Source organism: Corvus brachyrhynchos, unplaced genomic scaffold (genome assembly GCF_000691975.1).
Source record: "Corvus brachyrhynchos isolate BGI_N302 unplaced genomic scaffold, ASM69197v1 scaffold53, whole genome shotgun sequence".
Lineage (NCBI taxonomy): Eukaryota > Metazoa > Chordata > Aves > Passeriformes > Corvidae > Corvus > Corvus brachyrhynchos.
This window is the reverse complement of record NW_008237681.1, coordinates 5,864,939-5,881,151: the sequence shown is the minus strand read 5'-3', so window position 1 is coordinate 5,881,151 and position 16,213 is coordinate 5,864,939. Positions and strand designations below refer to the sequence as shown.

Genomic DNA, 16,213 nt, shown 5'->3' with positions numbered 1-16,213 from the left:
AATACATGCAAGGAATGATCTCTGAGGTTTCTGTTTTAATCCAGAAAATGAAGTTATCGTAAAGAGTTCTGGCAGTGTCAATTTCCTGGTAATACGATGCATAAATGTGTATTTCAGCACTGTTTGCTCAAACCAAGAGAGTTCAGATTCATAAAAAACATACATATTGCTTTCCATATGGTTTTATAGGCATAACCTTCCCTAGTTATCTGTGCAGCTAGAATTCTTGTTCAGATTCTTATTTTCTGGAATCTCAGCTACGCTATCCTTTCTTTGCATTTGGCCATCATAGTTTTGCCTTACACACGTCATTTTCCTGGCTGTCATTTTGATGATGTCGGTCCCTGGATGGATTTTTATACTTTTTTCCTCACTGTGCGTCAGGACCGAGCTGCTTTCACTTTTCTTGTGTTTGCTCATTTGGTAGCAAGAGTTTCCAGTGCCTAATGGATTGCTAGCCCTCGTCATGCTTTCTATCATGTTGTCCCACAGGCTCTGTGTAAACATACACCAGGCTACTTCCTTTGAATTTGTTTTTAAAAGTATCCCACAAATATAGCTAGATTGACACGTCCTCCTACCACCTTAACCAAAATAGCTTTTCATTGCTTCCTTGTACGCCTCACTCTTCCTTTATCCATCTGTTCTCTTCCTCATGCTTTGATTCGGAGTTGTTGGAGCAGAGTCTGTCTTGTTTATCCCATCTGTACAGTGGCTGACTTTATTTAATAATGCAAGTAATGAATGACATAAAATGAGTATATTTTCTAACATGTACTTCAGAGCAGCCCTTCAGCAGCGTCAGAAACAGGATACAGTTTCAAGAAAGGAAATATCCAGCCATTCTGGTTGCCATTAAACACAGTACACCATATGTATTGGAAAAAAGTTAATCTGAGTTGCATGCAGAAAAATACTAGGATGGTGGCCATACAAACCCTTCAAATACTTCTGGTAGTTGAAAATTAAAGGAATAAAATCAATTTTGTTCAAATAGTTGTAGCTCTTACTTGCTTCCCCACTGTTACTACTTAAGCTTTCCAGCAAAATGATGTCTACTGAGCTGTTTGGAGGTGTTGTTTTATTGGTTTTGGTTTTTGGTTTTTTTTGTTTTTGTTTTTGTTTTTTTGTGTGGGGTTTTTTTTTTAATTTCTTCAGGTTATTTGGATTCTAAGTTGGTTTTTGACTCAGGTTCACCAAAATAAAGCATGTAAGAAAAAGTTATATTCTGACAGACTAGATAATCCACTAACAGAGCAAAAGAAATTTATATACTCAACTATTGAGGAGCACTTTTGACTTGGTATTTAGGCAGGCAATTGAGTTTTTATTTAAACTGTGAAAGGCAATGACTAGGTTCCCAATATTTCTGCAGTTTTCCCTGACTTGAAAGAGAATTTATGGTTTTTATGGTTTGGGTACTGTGGAGTTCAGCAGAACTTGTTAATCCATGTCTTCTGAAATACTGCCTCTCATTAGCAAGTCTTGACTTTTGATTAGAAGCCATTGCATTTAAACTATTGTTTGGTAAATAGGGAGTGAAGGAATGTTGCTTTATCTGTTCTCGTTGGACTTTGTACCTGAGAATATTTAATTTTTTTGACTCCCATCAGTAGGACATGCTGATCTTAAAGTTACATCCTAGAATTGGATTCATTACTATATTTTTCATGAGATTCGCTGTCAAAAGAAAGCAATCTATAATATTTATCACCTTCACTAAATTCCAACATCACCTGCTATGACTAAAACAGCACTTGGAGATCCCTCTCAGCCAGTCTGCATGCTTCTGAAATACCTTGTTTTCCTTGTTTTCTCCATGTTCCCATTTCTTAATAAGTCAGCTATCAAATTGTTTTAACTCATTTCTCCACACTTGTCACAACATCATTTTCAATGTTTATTAGCACAATAGGCTTTCCCTGATAGTTAAGGAAATAAAGGGTGTATTCAAGTTAATCCCTTTATTTATGTTTCTAAGCTTTCTGTATTTGATCCATCTTTTTTACCTGTTATTTCTTGTTTGCTCTTTGTCCTGTCTGCTCCTTTTTTTCGGTATTTTTTCTTCCTATTTGTCCTTCCTCCAGGTATAGCTCCACAGCAGCTCAGATGATACTGTCATGGCATGTACTCCCTGGCTCTGTAAACCTGTTCCTCTCCTGTGCCTTGAATATTCTTGAAACCACATTCTACTGGGGAGGAGGAGAAGTGAAGAATTGCACTTAGATCAATTTAGGTAGTAGTGAATAGGCGATGAGTCATTTTTCTTTATGCTCAAATCTTTTTCACCGTGGTTCTTCACACCAGTCATACATCACATTTTTCCTGTATTGCTTCTCATACATAGCCCCCTGTAATATCTTGGATGGTATTGGTTTTTTTGTGGATCTGATATATTTTGCAAACGGGTAGATGATTCCTAGGAGACATCTCACATACTTCTTAACGATCTCACTCACTGGTATTGGGGCGAATACTTGACCAGCACAGGCTTTTGCATTACTCTCTTGAGTTTCCCCCTTCACATGAAGTCTTTTTTTTCCCCTCCTGTTATTGTAATGCTAGAAAAGAAAGAAGTTAGATTCCTGTGGAGTTGTAAGAGATTCATTACTATTGCCAGTGAAACAATGTGGGCTCAGCCAGATCTGAACACTGGGAGAAATTACAGTGTGCCATAAATCAATATCTTTATTAAGTCTGCATTCTAACATTCAATAAAATCAGAAACTTTTCAATAAAATCTCGTTGGTCTCTCTTGAGTATCAGGACTAATAAATAAAAGATGGAAACAGCAGTCTGTGGAAAGAAATCCTCTGCTTTGTACCTTTGTGTTTATGCCCTTTATTGACAATCTTAATTCATTCTCATACATGAAGTGGCTGGCTGAACTTCACCCCCATTCAGAAATATAGTCTGTCTTCACAGAGGAATGTCTTTGTGGAGTAGTTTTCTGTACAGTGAGGGTGAAATACCATGAGTCAGTTTTCCAGAACAACTGTTTTATTATGTGAAGGTCTGGTTCTCTGTGAATTCTGTAGGAGCGTTATTTTGGAGGAACAGAAAAAGTGTTGGTGTGGGTTTTTTGAGTTCTGTCAGTTGTTATTCTTTTTGTTCACTTTGGTATCTAGAAGGTTAAGGTTACATAGGATTGTTCTGGAAAGTGTTTGGAAGGCTGCAGCTGGTTACTTAACCTTTGGAAGTAACCAAGTTGTAGCATAGATGTTACGCGTGTCCTCTTTTTAGCTTCATAGCAGTGTAAGCTTGGTACTACAACTACTTTGAATCTCTTCTCATGGTGTTTCTTAAAGAATTTAGTGACCATCTTAAGTCCTAAGTGGCTCCCTAGCATTAAAGAAAGTTTTTTATACTGAAAACTGAATTACTGTGATTGCATATGGCACTGTGCGAGTCTGGATTGGAAGACTAAACACTAATTTAAAAGGAAGGATGCAAAAAGGATGGTGCTCAGCAGGCTGTGATGCCATTCTTGTTTGGAATGTTGGAATAAGAAGGTTCTCTGAAGCATGGAATTTGTCTTTACGACTTTTCAAGAATAATAGGGCAGCAGGCACCAATTTGGTTTTCAGCCACCTAAGTAGAGGCAGTACATCCATGTCTGTCTGTGTCTGAGGAACATTTCCACTTACTGCACAGTGTCAAAGAGGTTGAAGTAATTAAAAAATACTGAGCAACCAATTAAGGTAATATATTCTTTTGTCAAATAATAATAATCTAAATATATTGAATGCAAATAATTCGTACCTTGAGCATCTCGAATCTGCAGCAAAATACTCTCTGAATCTGGCAAGAAGTTCTGATTCTCTAGTTATGGAGTCAAATTTTTTCAGTGTCTTCAGTGGAAACTAAGTGTTTGGAACTACTTCAGCATCCAATCTTTGTTCCTGCTAAGAATCCATTTTTGCAGTTATTAGTGATTTTTAGAAAATACAGAGGTACTTTAAGCATTAGTTTATTAAGGTTCATTTTAAATCTTTGTGTGAAGAGTGTACTGTAAGGAAAATATATGAGAATTTACAAGTATAGTGACTTCTGTTGCTTCTCTAATGTGATGGATTTGATTTATTGTTGATATGATTTGGTAGCCAGACTCTTTTCCTAATCGCTTTTTCTGATAAAATTAATTTTAAGAGGAAATTTTTTGTGAGGCTGAAATAGCTGACTGTTTAAGGAATATAATCTAAAATAAGAATATTAAGAAACCTATTTAATGCTGTGAAAAATTAGAGCTGTAGCTTTCAAAGATGTGGCCAAGAGTAATGTAAAGCAAATTAAATATTTATGTGTGGAAATAAATACTTACAGCTTAAATCCTTTCCTAGGATTCTTCCGTTTCCTTTATTGCCATTTAACCTACACAGTGTAGGAAGAAATATTTGAATATATAAACTGATTTCTTGCATTTTTTTTTTCTTGTAAAGAACAAATCTGTGTATGCAAATTATTCACAGAATCTTTGTGAGTGTTTGAGATGAGTCTACATAGTAGTAGACCGGCAAGGTCTGGTAATCTAATCAAAAGCTGTGAGGTATTTTCCTTCCATTTAAAAATATTTGATGTTTATTTAGTTTTATTTTGTATTTATAACTCATTTGAAAAGTATTTTGTTTGCTTTTAAATCAAAGCGCTCTACCAGAAATGAAATAAACTGTATTTGACTTGACTTGAATTTAAGTGCTTCATACCTGGAGTATTACCAGTGTGTATTAAATATAGACACAGTCAAATTTTGTTTGCTACTCATTTCACATTAGGCCTACTCAGTATATGCATTTATTGCCAGAGTTTCATCACTGTGCTATTTCACTGATAAAGCTCTTTTTTAAGAGAGAAAACCTATACCAGGAGGAGCCCACCTGCTGTGTAGTCATGTCTCAGCTAGGTTGTAAATCATCTCTTGGCAAGAAAGCTTTCATCAAAGAAAACAAATGAGCGTGTCAAGGAGAGATTTGGCTTTAGAAATACAGTAAAGCAAGTGTTGTGCTTGGTGTTTTGCTAAGGATTCCTTGAAAAATTAGTTTCTTGGTTCTCAGTTAAAGAAAAGGTGTGAATGTTTTTGCTATAAACTGAGGTTGTATGCCAGGGCTTTGTGATAGGAACTGTTACAAAAGCAAACAAACCTCAGAGCTCCCAACAGTTCCTGAACTCATATCGTACAGGCACGTACTCCAGTTTTCTGTGTTACAGTTTCTTTTCACATCTTGATTTTAATAAACATGTAATTATCATCAGGGTGTTCAAACAAAGATACATATATTTTATATAAAATTATAATTGCATGCACCTCAGTGACCTAAGGACACTTTCCTTTTTAATATATGCTTCTAAACTAGGTTAAAAATAGAAGTGTCACTTATGCTGCTTTATATGTCACATTTTAATAAATATCTTAAGTATGGTACTTTGGAACTATAGTGAAAGCCCACTAATGGGAGGCATTGCTAACCAACTTCCAACAGGTGTCATTTCTAGTTAGTAATTGAGGATAATGAATTGCATATGAAGCAGCTTCATTTTAAAGAAAGGAATAAACTATTTTTTCAAGCTAAACACAGTTGAAGATGAGTGTCTTTTAATAGTATAAAAAATGTTGCTTTTGAGATATATCACCAAGTAATATTTTTTTTGTGAAGATACAGTGTTGGCACTACATCAATATGCAGGGCATCTTTGTTCCAGCATTTCAAGCATCAGCAGAACCATAACACTCATTTTAAGCTCATATGAATGTTGTAAGTTCTGAAAGGTTTTTTATCTACTGAACACCTTGGTGAAAAATTAAATACTGAGAATCCAGGACATAAAGCTGAAGTTCCACTCTGGAAGCGTTTCTGACAAGTGATGGCTCAAAGTTATCATCCTGCCAAGACAATTATATTGCCTTGTATGTTTTATTTAGGAAAAATTTTTGTTATTGAAATATGTCATACTTCAATATGAGACACCTTGCTTTCTATACTGTCGTTTAGTCCTTGTTGAGTTTATTGACATAATTGTTCCATCAGAGTATATTAAGCATAAATTAATACAGGTTTGAGATCCTATGCATGTAACACTGTAGGTCAGCCTGCAGCTGGTTGAGGAAACACGGGACTGTAAGGTCCTTAAGTCTGCTTCCCAGTACAACTCTTGAAAATTGATCATGTCAAGCTGTATTTTAAAATGGATATGAGTTTTTGATCTGAGTAATTTTCTCATTTTCAAGGCTGATTACAGAACCACATCTACAGTGGTAATAAATTTTGCATAAATTCTTATTTTGCTGGTGGACATCCATCCTAATATTGTCCTTTAGCCAAAGTGATCCTTTGAGGTCCAAGGTCTTACCTGACTGGTCTAGAGTATCAAGAGAGCAATTGCTCCTCTTCTGGTTTTCTTTTTGCAAGGCTAACCAAGCAAATTTTTGTTAGTCTCCTCAATGATACATGGTTCGTACTGCATTCAGTAGCCTTATAGTACTTCTCTTTTCCTCATGCTGTTTGAAGTTATTGAAAATGGGAGGAGAGAATTGTACGTAAAATTTCAGAATAGCATCTTGAATGGTAAGGTGTTCCCGGGGAAATGAAGAAGTGTTAAAGCCATCTCATGCATTGCAGGGCTGTGGGAAAGATTTTAGAGTCTGAGAGAGGGAAGATCTGAGACAGTCATGAAATTCAAATAACCAGCATTCAGTGGGGAACCAGAAAGAGATTCAGCACTGATGGGGAAAATATTATTTGGAAATACTGAAGGATTGCTTATGAGAATGCTTTAGAATAAACAAGTGTACTGCAGAGGAGAAGAATATGCTGTGAAATACCTGGTTATGATTAGGAAAATTTGTCAGCAGAATTTTGTTAAGTGTCAAAACCTGCTGTTGAATCATGCTATTGCTGTTTTGTTCCATATATTACAGTGTATTTACATGCCTTGCAATAGCTGGGGTGAACGTTTCACTGGAAAGCTGGTCTTACTAACGTGGAAGACTTGAATCAGTTTCTATTTTGCAAGTGCTCAGGAAATTGTATGGCTTCTGTCAGCTCACCCTTACTTGTGCAGTGATGACCAGACTTCTTAATGCAGGTTATGCAAACTAAGTGCCCTTAGTGCCCCCAAGCAGAAAGTCAGAAAGGGACTAAGGGCTAATGATGTTTGAAACCTCATCAGACTGTCATAAGCAGTAGAGTTACCACAGTCAAACAGGTTAAAGAAACCTAGAAAGTAGGACCAAGCCAGTCAGCCTCACTTCAGTCTCAGGAGAGGTGGGATATCCACTCTCGGTGATATTGAACAGCCACCTCAACACCATCAAGGGCCACGTGTTCTCTCTGATGCTGGTTTTGAGCAATGGGATTGGTCCAGCGGTGCCTTCCAACCTCAATGATTCTATGCAAATAAGGATTTTAGTAAAGTTGACATCTCCAGTCAAAAGACCTTTTTAGATCTGAGCTTTCTGGCTCAAGGCAAGAATCAATAATAATTTCATTGTAGATAAATACATTTGTGCAATGGGCAAAAATTAAAACACAGGGCATACCATCCAAAGAGAAGAGCACACATCCTATATATTCATTGTGGTCACTCAGAAAGTTGTGAATTATATCTTTCTTAATATCTGCCACAATAAATGGAAAATATGACTAACTTGTGCTTTCTTTGATTGAGATGGTATATGCAAAAACATATTGAGTGATATGTCAGGGTAATAGTATGCCTGTTATCATTCAAGAGCTCTCAGGCAGTTCAAAATTACTAATTGACTAATAAATCGAGAAGTAATTAAGCCTCATAAAAGTGACTTGTTTACTATATCTTAATGAGAGTGAGAGCTGAATTTTTACTTGCAAGGAGACAGAAAATTGTGTATATAAAAAAGTCATTTAACATTGAGTTTTCTTTGCAAGCATATCCTAAAGGCACGCTTACATGAGTTTGTATGGACATGTAGTTTATTTTATTAATTTAGCTGTAAATGAGAATGTCTTTCCTCTTTTTTTTTTTTTCTGTTATCTTGGAAGAATTTTAATTTTGGAATTTAACACTTGTGTTATTCCTTTGTCATAGTTGATGCATTAAATAGTTCCAAGGCAAAGTGCAAGAAAACCAAGTGGGAACATATAAGAGGAATACCAAGAGAGACATAATCAACAGTTAAATGCTGTGCTGCATTCATGCTCTAAAATTTAGTTTTCCATATATTGTGTAGTGAATAGAATTAATTCCTTTCAGCAGAAGGAAACACTGAGACAAAGAGATGAAATAATTAATTTCAGTTAATCAGGCAAGAGCTAGTAATGGAAGCAGAAATAGAATTCAAATCTACTTGTCCCTGCTTGTATGTTTAGGCTTACAGTAGCATAGATTTAGTGTAGCATGATGATGAGGAGTTGGCCAGTGTGTGAGAGATGTTGAGGATAGGGGGGTGATTAGTGCTGTTTAAGCAGGATGCCCCTGTTAGCTGAGGGTTTACAGGTGTGTGCCCTGGTAGGATGATTTGACTGTTTCATTTTCTGAAGAAGGGTGATGAGATGATCCTGCCAACTGCCAAGTGTACTTAGCTGGGGTGGAATGGCTTTGGCAGAACACAAATGTATTGTAGCATGAGTGTAGACAAGGAAGAGCATCACCACCGAAGGTTGTTAGTGAACAAAAAAGGAGGTTTTCTGGCTGGCAAAATACATGGTCACCATAGTCTCTGTGATATCAGGGACTTCATGTACATCAGAATAATCTGAAATCTACAAAGTACTGATTTCATGTTTAATATGCAGACCCTCAGCATGATTGTTATATCTCTCTGAGTGGCTTTAGTTCAAGTTATGATTGATTGCTGGTGTTCACTGACTTAAAAAGCAGTAATTGTAAAGATGGAAATGAGGTACAGAACTCCAAAAGTTTACCAGTATGTCTCAGAATTCATTGTACAGATCAGAAAATCTGTACTGTCATGATGGCTCTACAAATGTAATATTTTAAGTATGGATCTGTGTATAATCTTTCCATAATCATATTGGGAGTTTATTATTTTAGTTGATGTGAACAAAAAGTGGATACTTGGAAACAATGATGGGTTAATGAACTTTAATGTCTCACCTGTTTAGAAATCTGTTTTGGGGAAATATAGTATGAACATTTTATTTGAGACTGCAGAGTCAGAGCTATAGAGAAGTGATTGAAATAAAAATGATACAGTATGTTAATTCAGGGAAAATATTTGCCATTTATTTTTCTTGTAGCAAAATTTAAAATAGTAAGAAAAGGTAGAAAGAACAATTTTGCCTTTCAAATGAATCTGTGAATACTTTTAAAAATGTGTGTGTGCATATGTGGGAGTAAGCTAAGGGAATGTACAATGAAAACATTCAGTCATCTCTCTTTCTTTTAATGAGACATGAGTGTGGGATAGAGAGATTATGAAGAAGAGATACTTATAATGTCCTTAAAAGTCAGTCTTGTCTCAGATTGAGAGCCAACCCAGGTTTGTATGCTTATTCATGGTAATTAAGTACATGTAAATTTTGAAGCATGCACACTCACTGGGCAAATAGAAGACCTCAACCAACATAGTTAAAATTATAATTTGTACTTTAACTATAACTTGGTTTTATGTTCATAGGTGTAAGTCACAACCACTTGCCAACTTTTGACTTCAAAATACCCTGTATGTTATTAGAGATGGAGATCCTGAGAGCAAAACTGAAGTATGACTTTCATAGGAGAGTAGCTGTAATCCATGCTAGGTTATTGTGTGTACCCATAGAAGGACATTTTACTTCTGCTGTGTGAAGGAAACTGTTTAAAGTTTATTTTTATATGGCTTGTAACAGCAGCATGGAAAGCAAATTATGGTTCTGCTATCCGTGCAGTGTGCTGGGTAAAAACCAAAACTTTGGTTGGTCCGCTCAGTGCTTAGATTAAGGTAATCTGAATTCTACCAAAATGTTTTGATTTGGAGTTTGTTGGATATGGGTTTTGTGGACACAGTAGTTTACATGGTGTGGTAAAATGTCCTTGGCAAGTTCACTTGGCATTCCTCCTTCACAGGTGTTCCTTTACTTCTCAGGGATAAGGTAAAGTGTTTATTTTCTGGGCAGACGCCACCATATAAGCTGTAAGCTGGACAACTGTGATGTAAATGCATAAAAGAGCAAGGCACAAAGTAAATTTATTTGGCTAGAGTAGTTAATGAAATTACTGCTTCCATCCTATAGCAATTACAAAGAGGTTTTTACGTGTGGTACAACAAATTCAGTTGTGCTTACAGATTATATTTCTGTAGGAAATACTTGCTGGGCTCCATCTTTGTATAGCAATGACCTAACAGGTGCTTCAGTGGATTTTGGCTTAGAGAGATTTGTATATATTGGCATGTTGTATAACATTCCATCTTACTACATCAGATGGATTTGTGCTTGAAGAATAAAATTTTTGAAGCTTTTTCATTGTCTTTTTGCCATGTTAGTTTCAAGTTGCTATCTCTGTGATCACAAAAATGCACTAAAATAGATACTATATTCCTCCCTCTTTTATTCTCCACAGCAATGGAGTTTCATGAAAACCTGCACAATATAGGAGCAAGAGAAGGCCTAAAAGAAAGAAAACTGCAAAAATCAGTAGAAAGTTTTACGTGGAACATTACAATTTTAAAGGTAATGTGTCTTCCTTTGGTTACTGTATATTTCTGTTCAAAACTGTCATTCTAATATTGTTACTGGTCATTACTCTGTGTCACAGTTCAACTGGATTTATTCACTTCTATAATCATAGTCATTTTAGCTTATATAACCTGAAACACAGCAGACTCTCAACGTGACTTGTTATTCTCTTGTGGTGTTATGGAAGCTTACTTCATTTAGTTTGTCTAACATTTTCTTCTTGTAATCTTCTAACATTAGGGATCCTTGGTAATCTTTAATACCTGACTGAAACAATGAGTCTTGACTTCTGCAAGTGGGTCGGGCTGGAAGGAAGCTATGGTGTTGTTTAAACCCTGTTTTGTGATTTGAAAGGGAGTAAGTGTTAAGGTTAATGCAGTTACTGAAAAACAAAAGCGAAGCTGTTACTACTGCAGTCAGTGATGAATGGTGATTAATGGTGGAAGCAATTATGTTCATAATCCAAGCTGGAATAAATTGAGTGTATGAGCTGGAGACTCTTTACATTTTGTTGAGCATGTTTGCTTACATTTTGACAAAAGAGTAAATGGTGAAGTATAAGAAAAGCTTTCAGCCAGAGACCCTCAGGAAACTAGAACAGTTCAGGTTTCCTATTGGTGGTCTTTTATCTCAGCAGAGTATATCAAAATTTATAGAGACAGCAAAACTGCTTCCCTTAATTTATTCTCTTGACACTATACTTCTAGCCCAAATTATTCAAATTTTGTGTTTACATCCACTAAAGAGTTCTTCTCTCCCACTCAATCAAATACTTCTTCACTACATTAAACTATAAAGTCTGATTTAATTATAAAGAAAATTATTTTCTTCCTTGTGGTTTTTATTTTTAGTTCTTCTTGAAAATACCATTCCGTACCGCCTCTTCTTACACAGAACTATGGTGGAAAAGCAGTAATGCATATGTATTTCTCCAGCTTTCCCTGTTGGCTTGAACTGTTAAGCTTTTCATGGTGTCACTTGGTGCACCAATCCCTCTTGTGTTATACTGCACAAATCCAATGCCGAGGAGAATCAAAAAGTGGTGAAATTTGCTACAGCATGTACAGTTAATGCATTCTAAAAATATGCATGCAGGTTCTGTTTATAGGTAAAGGACCAGAATATCACATTTCCTGTATCAGAACAGAGTTTCCTGAACACAGTGTATGGGATGTGTCATGTATCAGTCCTGTGCTTCTGAGGGGATAGAGAAGAGTCAGTTCAGTGGGTTTGGGCAAATGTCAAAGAAATAAATTCTTATTCCTTCTTTTCTGTCAAAGGTGTCAGATACCGGCTTGAATAGGCAAATCTATTTTAATGCTGCCTGAAACAGCAGTACCTTTGCTTCATCTCTGCTTTACATTCTGAACATAAGGGTTGGTGGGGGGGAGGTTTGCAGTTGGTGAGTGACTGAAATGTGAAGTCGTGATTTCTGCGTTAGCCAGGAATCGGAGAAGCCACATGGTAGGTCTGGCTCCAAAGAGCGCTGAAGGGCTTGTGTGCATGTCCTTAGGATTAACATAATTATGAAGTTAAAGGCCTTCCTTTTGAAGAAATGATTGAGCAAATCTCTTCAACATTGACTTGGTGGTTTTCTTCTACTCAGAGATTAAGATTCTTTCTTTAGGAAGATAGAATTTGTCCCATAATTAATACTTTAGTTAAAAAAATTGGTGAGATTTTAATCAGCCTGGTGTTGAAACCTTAACAGGAGTGTTACAGAAAGTTCTGGTATGTTGTTACATCTTAATAGCTGTTTACAGGTACTGCAATTCAGATAGGCATCTGCTAAGTGCTGTTGCTCATGTTTAGAGGTACAGCAAGTTAAAGGCTGAGATTTGTTTGAACTGACACACTGAGGTTTTTCACTCTTTAACTGTGGGCTGCAACCATACTCTTGTGTCATATAATTAAGCAGAAGTTAAACAATTTCTAAGACACTACTCTTCCTGTCTGGAGAAAAAGTTCTACAATCATAATTTCAATCTGTTTTTCCATTTCCATGTTTCCAGTTCTCAAAAAACTAGGAGAGAACAGGGATGAAAAGTGAACGTCCGCATTTTTTTGAGTAGAAGTTGAGCAGAAGAGCAACAATCTGAACCACCTTGTGAATTTCTTTTATCTGATGAATTCCCTGCCTTCTTCAAATTAACTTCCTTCTGAAATAGTACAAAAATCCACGTGGAAATACGCAGTAAATATGTGGACTCTTGGCTATGATATAGGAATTATTGTGTGGCTCTGAACAGCATTACTAAATAATCCTGCATGAGTGCCACCCTCAGCTCCCACCCAGAGGACTCATGCAATGCTCACATGGTGTGGCTAATGTATTTTCCAAACCAATTAAGCTGCATTTTACCCTCGAGATACATATTGATCGTTCTCTTTCAATTGGGACATTTTCACTACAGTTGATGCAATGGAAAGTTTCATAAAATAACAAAATTGACAACTTAATTCTAGGGAAACTTTTTTAGAACATCTGACGTAGTTATTAAATATCTATATGTGTTTTGCATGCACATGCATTACAGTTACTGTTTTAAAGGATTTAATTTTTCGTAATTTGAAGCCATGTGGCCAAATTTATTATCAGTACAGTAAGTTTGAATTCAGCTGAAATGCTTCCATCCAGTTTGTGTATGTGTATGTGCACAAATGCCCATTCTTACTCACCCCATATATATACACAGAGATATTTAACTTCAGAACATCACTTAAAGTAAATTTGGTCTGTTGCCTGATTTAGAGATTGAATATTCATCTCTTTCAAATAGACAGTTATTTGCTAGTAATTTATTTATTGTTACTACTCGGGCTGATAGAATTCATATTCTCTAAACATAAATAATCACATTTTCTGCCAAAAGTACGCTGCTGAAGAAAGAAAATCACTCACTGCTGTTGCAGACTCCTACAACCTATTGTAAAAATTTATGGACTTGTTTGGCATAGAAAAACTTTGAGAAAAGCCATCTATAAGGCTCAGAATTTGAGATGCCCGTAGGAGGAACATAACAGCATCTGTAAATTAGTCTTGGCAATGAAGAGCTGTTCTAAACACAAAGGGAGACTTCAATGGAAGTACTTGGAACGAAGATGGGACTCCTTACTTCAGTGTTTGTTATATGTTCCTTGTTGGCTATGTACTTTTAGACATGTCACTTTAGACGATGTAAATTACTTTCTCTTGCAAGGCATGCAGTCCATGCAAGGCATCTGTTATCTCTGTAATAGCATTGGTTCTGCACCTACAGTATTTTCAAAAATGTATTTATAAATGGAACATTCAAAGTACTTACAGGACTGCAGCTTCTTACTTTTTAAAATACAATCTGAACTTTTCCAACCAAATCTCCAAGTGAATTCTAGCAGCCATGGAACATTCATAAAGCCTCTGATAGTTGCTGCCTAGTCCTGTAGGTCCTCGGAAGGTCCTCTGACATCCCAGTTCAATTTAAATATCTGAAGCTACTACTCTCTTGATGTTGCTGGACTGATGGGATTCTGGCTCCTAATTAAACCCTTATTTAGAAGTTAGGAAGTTAAGGCCTTTATGTCCCGATTCCAAAACTGTACTCAGAACACGTCAGCTGGCACAGAACATTGTAGTGTGTCATGGAATAATAGAATGGCTGAGGTTGGAAAGAACCTTAAAGATCATCCAGTTTCAACCCTTCTGCCATTGGCAGGGACACCTCCCACTCGACCAAGTTGCTCGAAGCAATGTTCTATTGTACTCTGAGGAGCACTTTGAGAAAGGGATACTGGCTTCTTATATTTCCTGATAGGAGCTTTGGGTTCCAGATCCTGAGCTAAAGATCAGTCATTAATGATAGAGTTTCTTGGGATTTTTTGGGGGGGGAAGGGTGCTCATGCTGTTATTTCAAATGTCATCTGTACAGTTTTACTTTCAGGTTAACACACCTAGTGAAGAACCAGTTAATGAAAAATCATGAGTGAATACATAACAGCTCATGAAGGTAGCTGTGCTGAGACATTCTAGTTGATCCTATATCCAACTGACTCTGAAATGGTACCTCATTTTGCATGTACAAGAACTGATAGGAACCATTTTGGGTTTGGTTTTAGTTACTGTTAAGAAGCTATGATATAAAAACACTACCTCTTAGCCAAAAGTTTCAGAACAAACAGAATGTTTTGAAGAATGATTTAAGAAAAAATAAATCAGACTAGATGACATGGGCGTATTGGGCCAGAGAGGTATAAAGGGTACTGAATTGGGCTTTCAAATTAATCCGTATTCTTTATTGTTGCTGTTTACTAAAAGCTTCTGAATGAATATCAGTTTTGTTCTTTGATCTTCTTTAAGGTCTTTTTTCATGCCTGCCTAGAAAACAACTTTTTCTGAAGCCTGTAAATATGAAATATTCAAGTTACGTAGGGCTCAGTTCTGTAAGTGAATTTTAACCATGGTGAAGGAAAGGGAGCAGCAGTTGCTGTGTGCTGCTGTGAGGAGAGCACTCTCCCAATACTCTGCAAGGCCTAGATCCGTCCTGCTCCGAGTTGGGAATTACCACAAGCTGCCTGTTAACTGCAACGCTGGAAGTAAATTCAAGTTTTTGGTGTGCTTGCCAGACAACACTAAGGACTAAATTAATTTACGTTTCAACTTAATCTGAGATGAGAGCCTGGTGAAGACAGCCCTTCCACACAGAAAGAAACACACTGGTTTGCTTCTGCAACTGCTTCAGATCCCAGCATTGAGCTCTCTGCTTTGTTTCTTGGAACATGGGTTTTTCGGCACTCCCTTAAGATAAATCTGCTTGCCCTAAAGTTTGAGCTCTTTGTAGGTTTCTTGTATTGACTTTACAATGTGCATTTTATCAGAGCAAGTTGCTACAGTCATTTGGGTCTGCTGAGAAGGTGAAAGACTCCTGAGTAGTCCATAGATCCGAGAGATTCCCATGTTCCAGCTTGCAGTCAACTGACTTTGCTATTAACTTACCTTTTAAGTCAATGACACCTACTGTGAGAATCAGGAGGCATAAAGTATAAAGAATTGAAACTGAATCTTGAGAGCCCTTGGAGAAGAGATATTTGATACCTAACTAGAAGGAAAGACTTTGTTTAATTGAGTGTGTGTGATGGCAGTCTTTTTCCAGATCTGGATGACTTTTTAAATTTTCTGCCTTTCAGATCCATTTTATTACTTTCCAACAGTGTTCATTGTGACTTCAACTTGAATTTTTGAGGTGCATGCTGTTTTATTTCCCCAGCATATGTGTTCATGGTGGTATATCAACAGAACTAAGCACTTCATATCAATTGTGCAGAGCTCTCTCACTTGAGCTCATGACATATTTGGTAGCAGTGGTTGGCTCTTGTTTTATCTTGAGATCAGGACGTACCAGCAGATAATGACAACAAGGTTTCACAAACATTTTTCTGAGTTCAATGGCATTCAGAAATAAATTCTGAGCATTGGAGAAGAGAGTAACGTGCACTGATACATTTTTCTATTTCACCCTGGTCTGAACACCTTGTCTGCAATAATCCAGCCCTGATCCTCTTTTGTCTTCGAAGTTCATCTTCCC

The 16,213-nt window shown here is 36.6% G+C and overlaps 1 protein-coding gene across 1 annotated transcript in view; it reads left to right on the top strand.

The window, feature by feature from the left end:
* Positions 1-16,213, top strand: part of PLCL2 (phospholipase C like 2) — a 100,849-nt gene that overhangs the window by 80,349 nt on the left and 4,287 nt on the right. Inside the window, exon 5 of the mRNA XM_017732141.1 lies at positions 10,537-10,646. Coding sequence (XP_017587630.1) covers positions 10,537-10,646 — 110 coding nt within the window. The remainder of the gene's footprint in view (positions 1-10,536; positions 10,647-16,213) is intronic.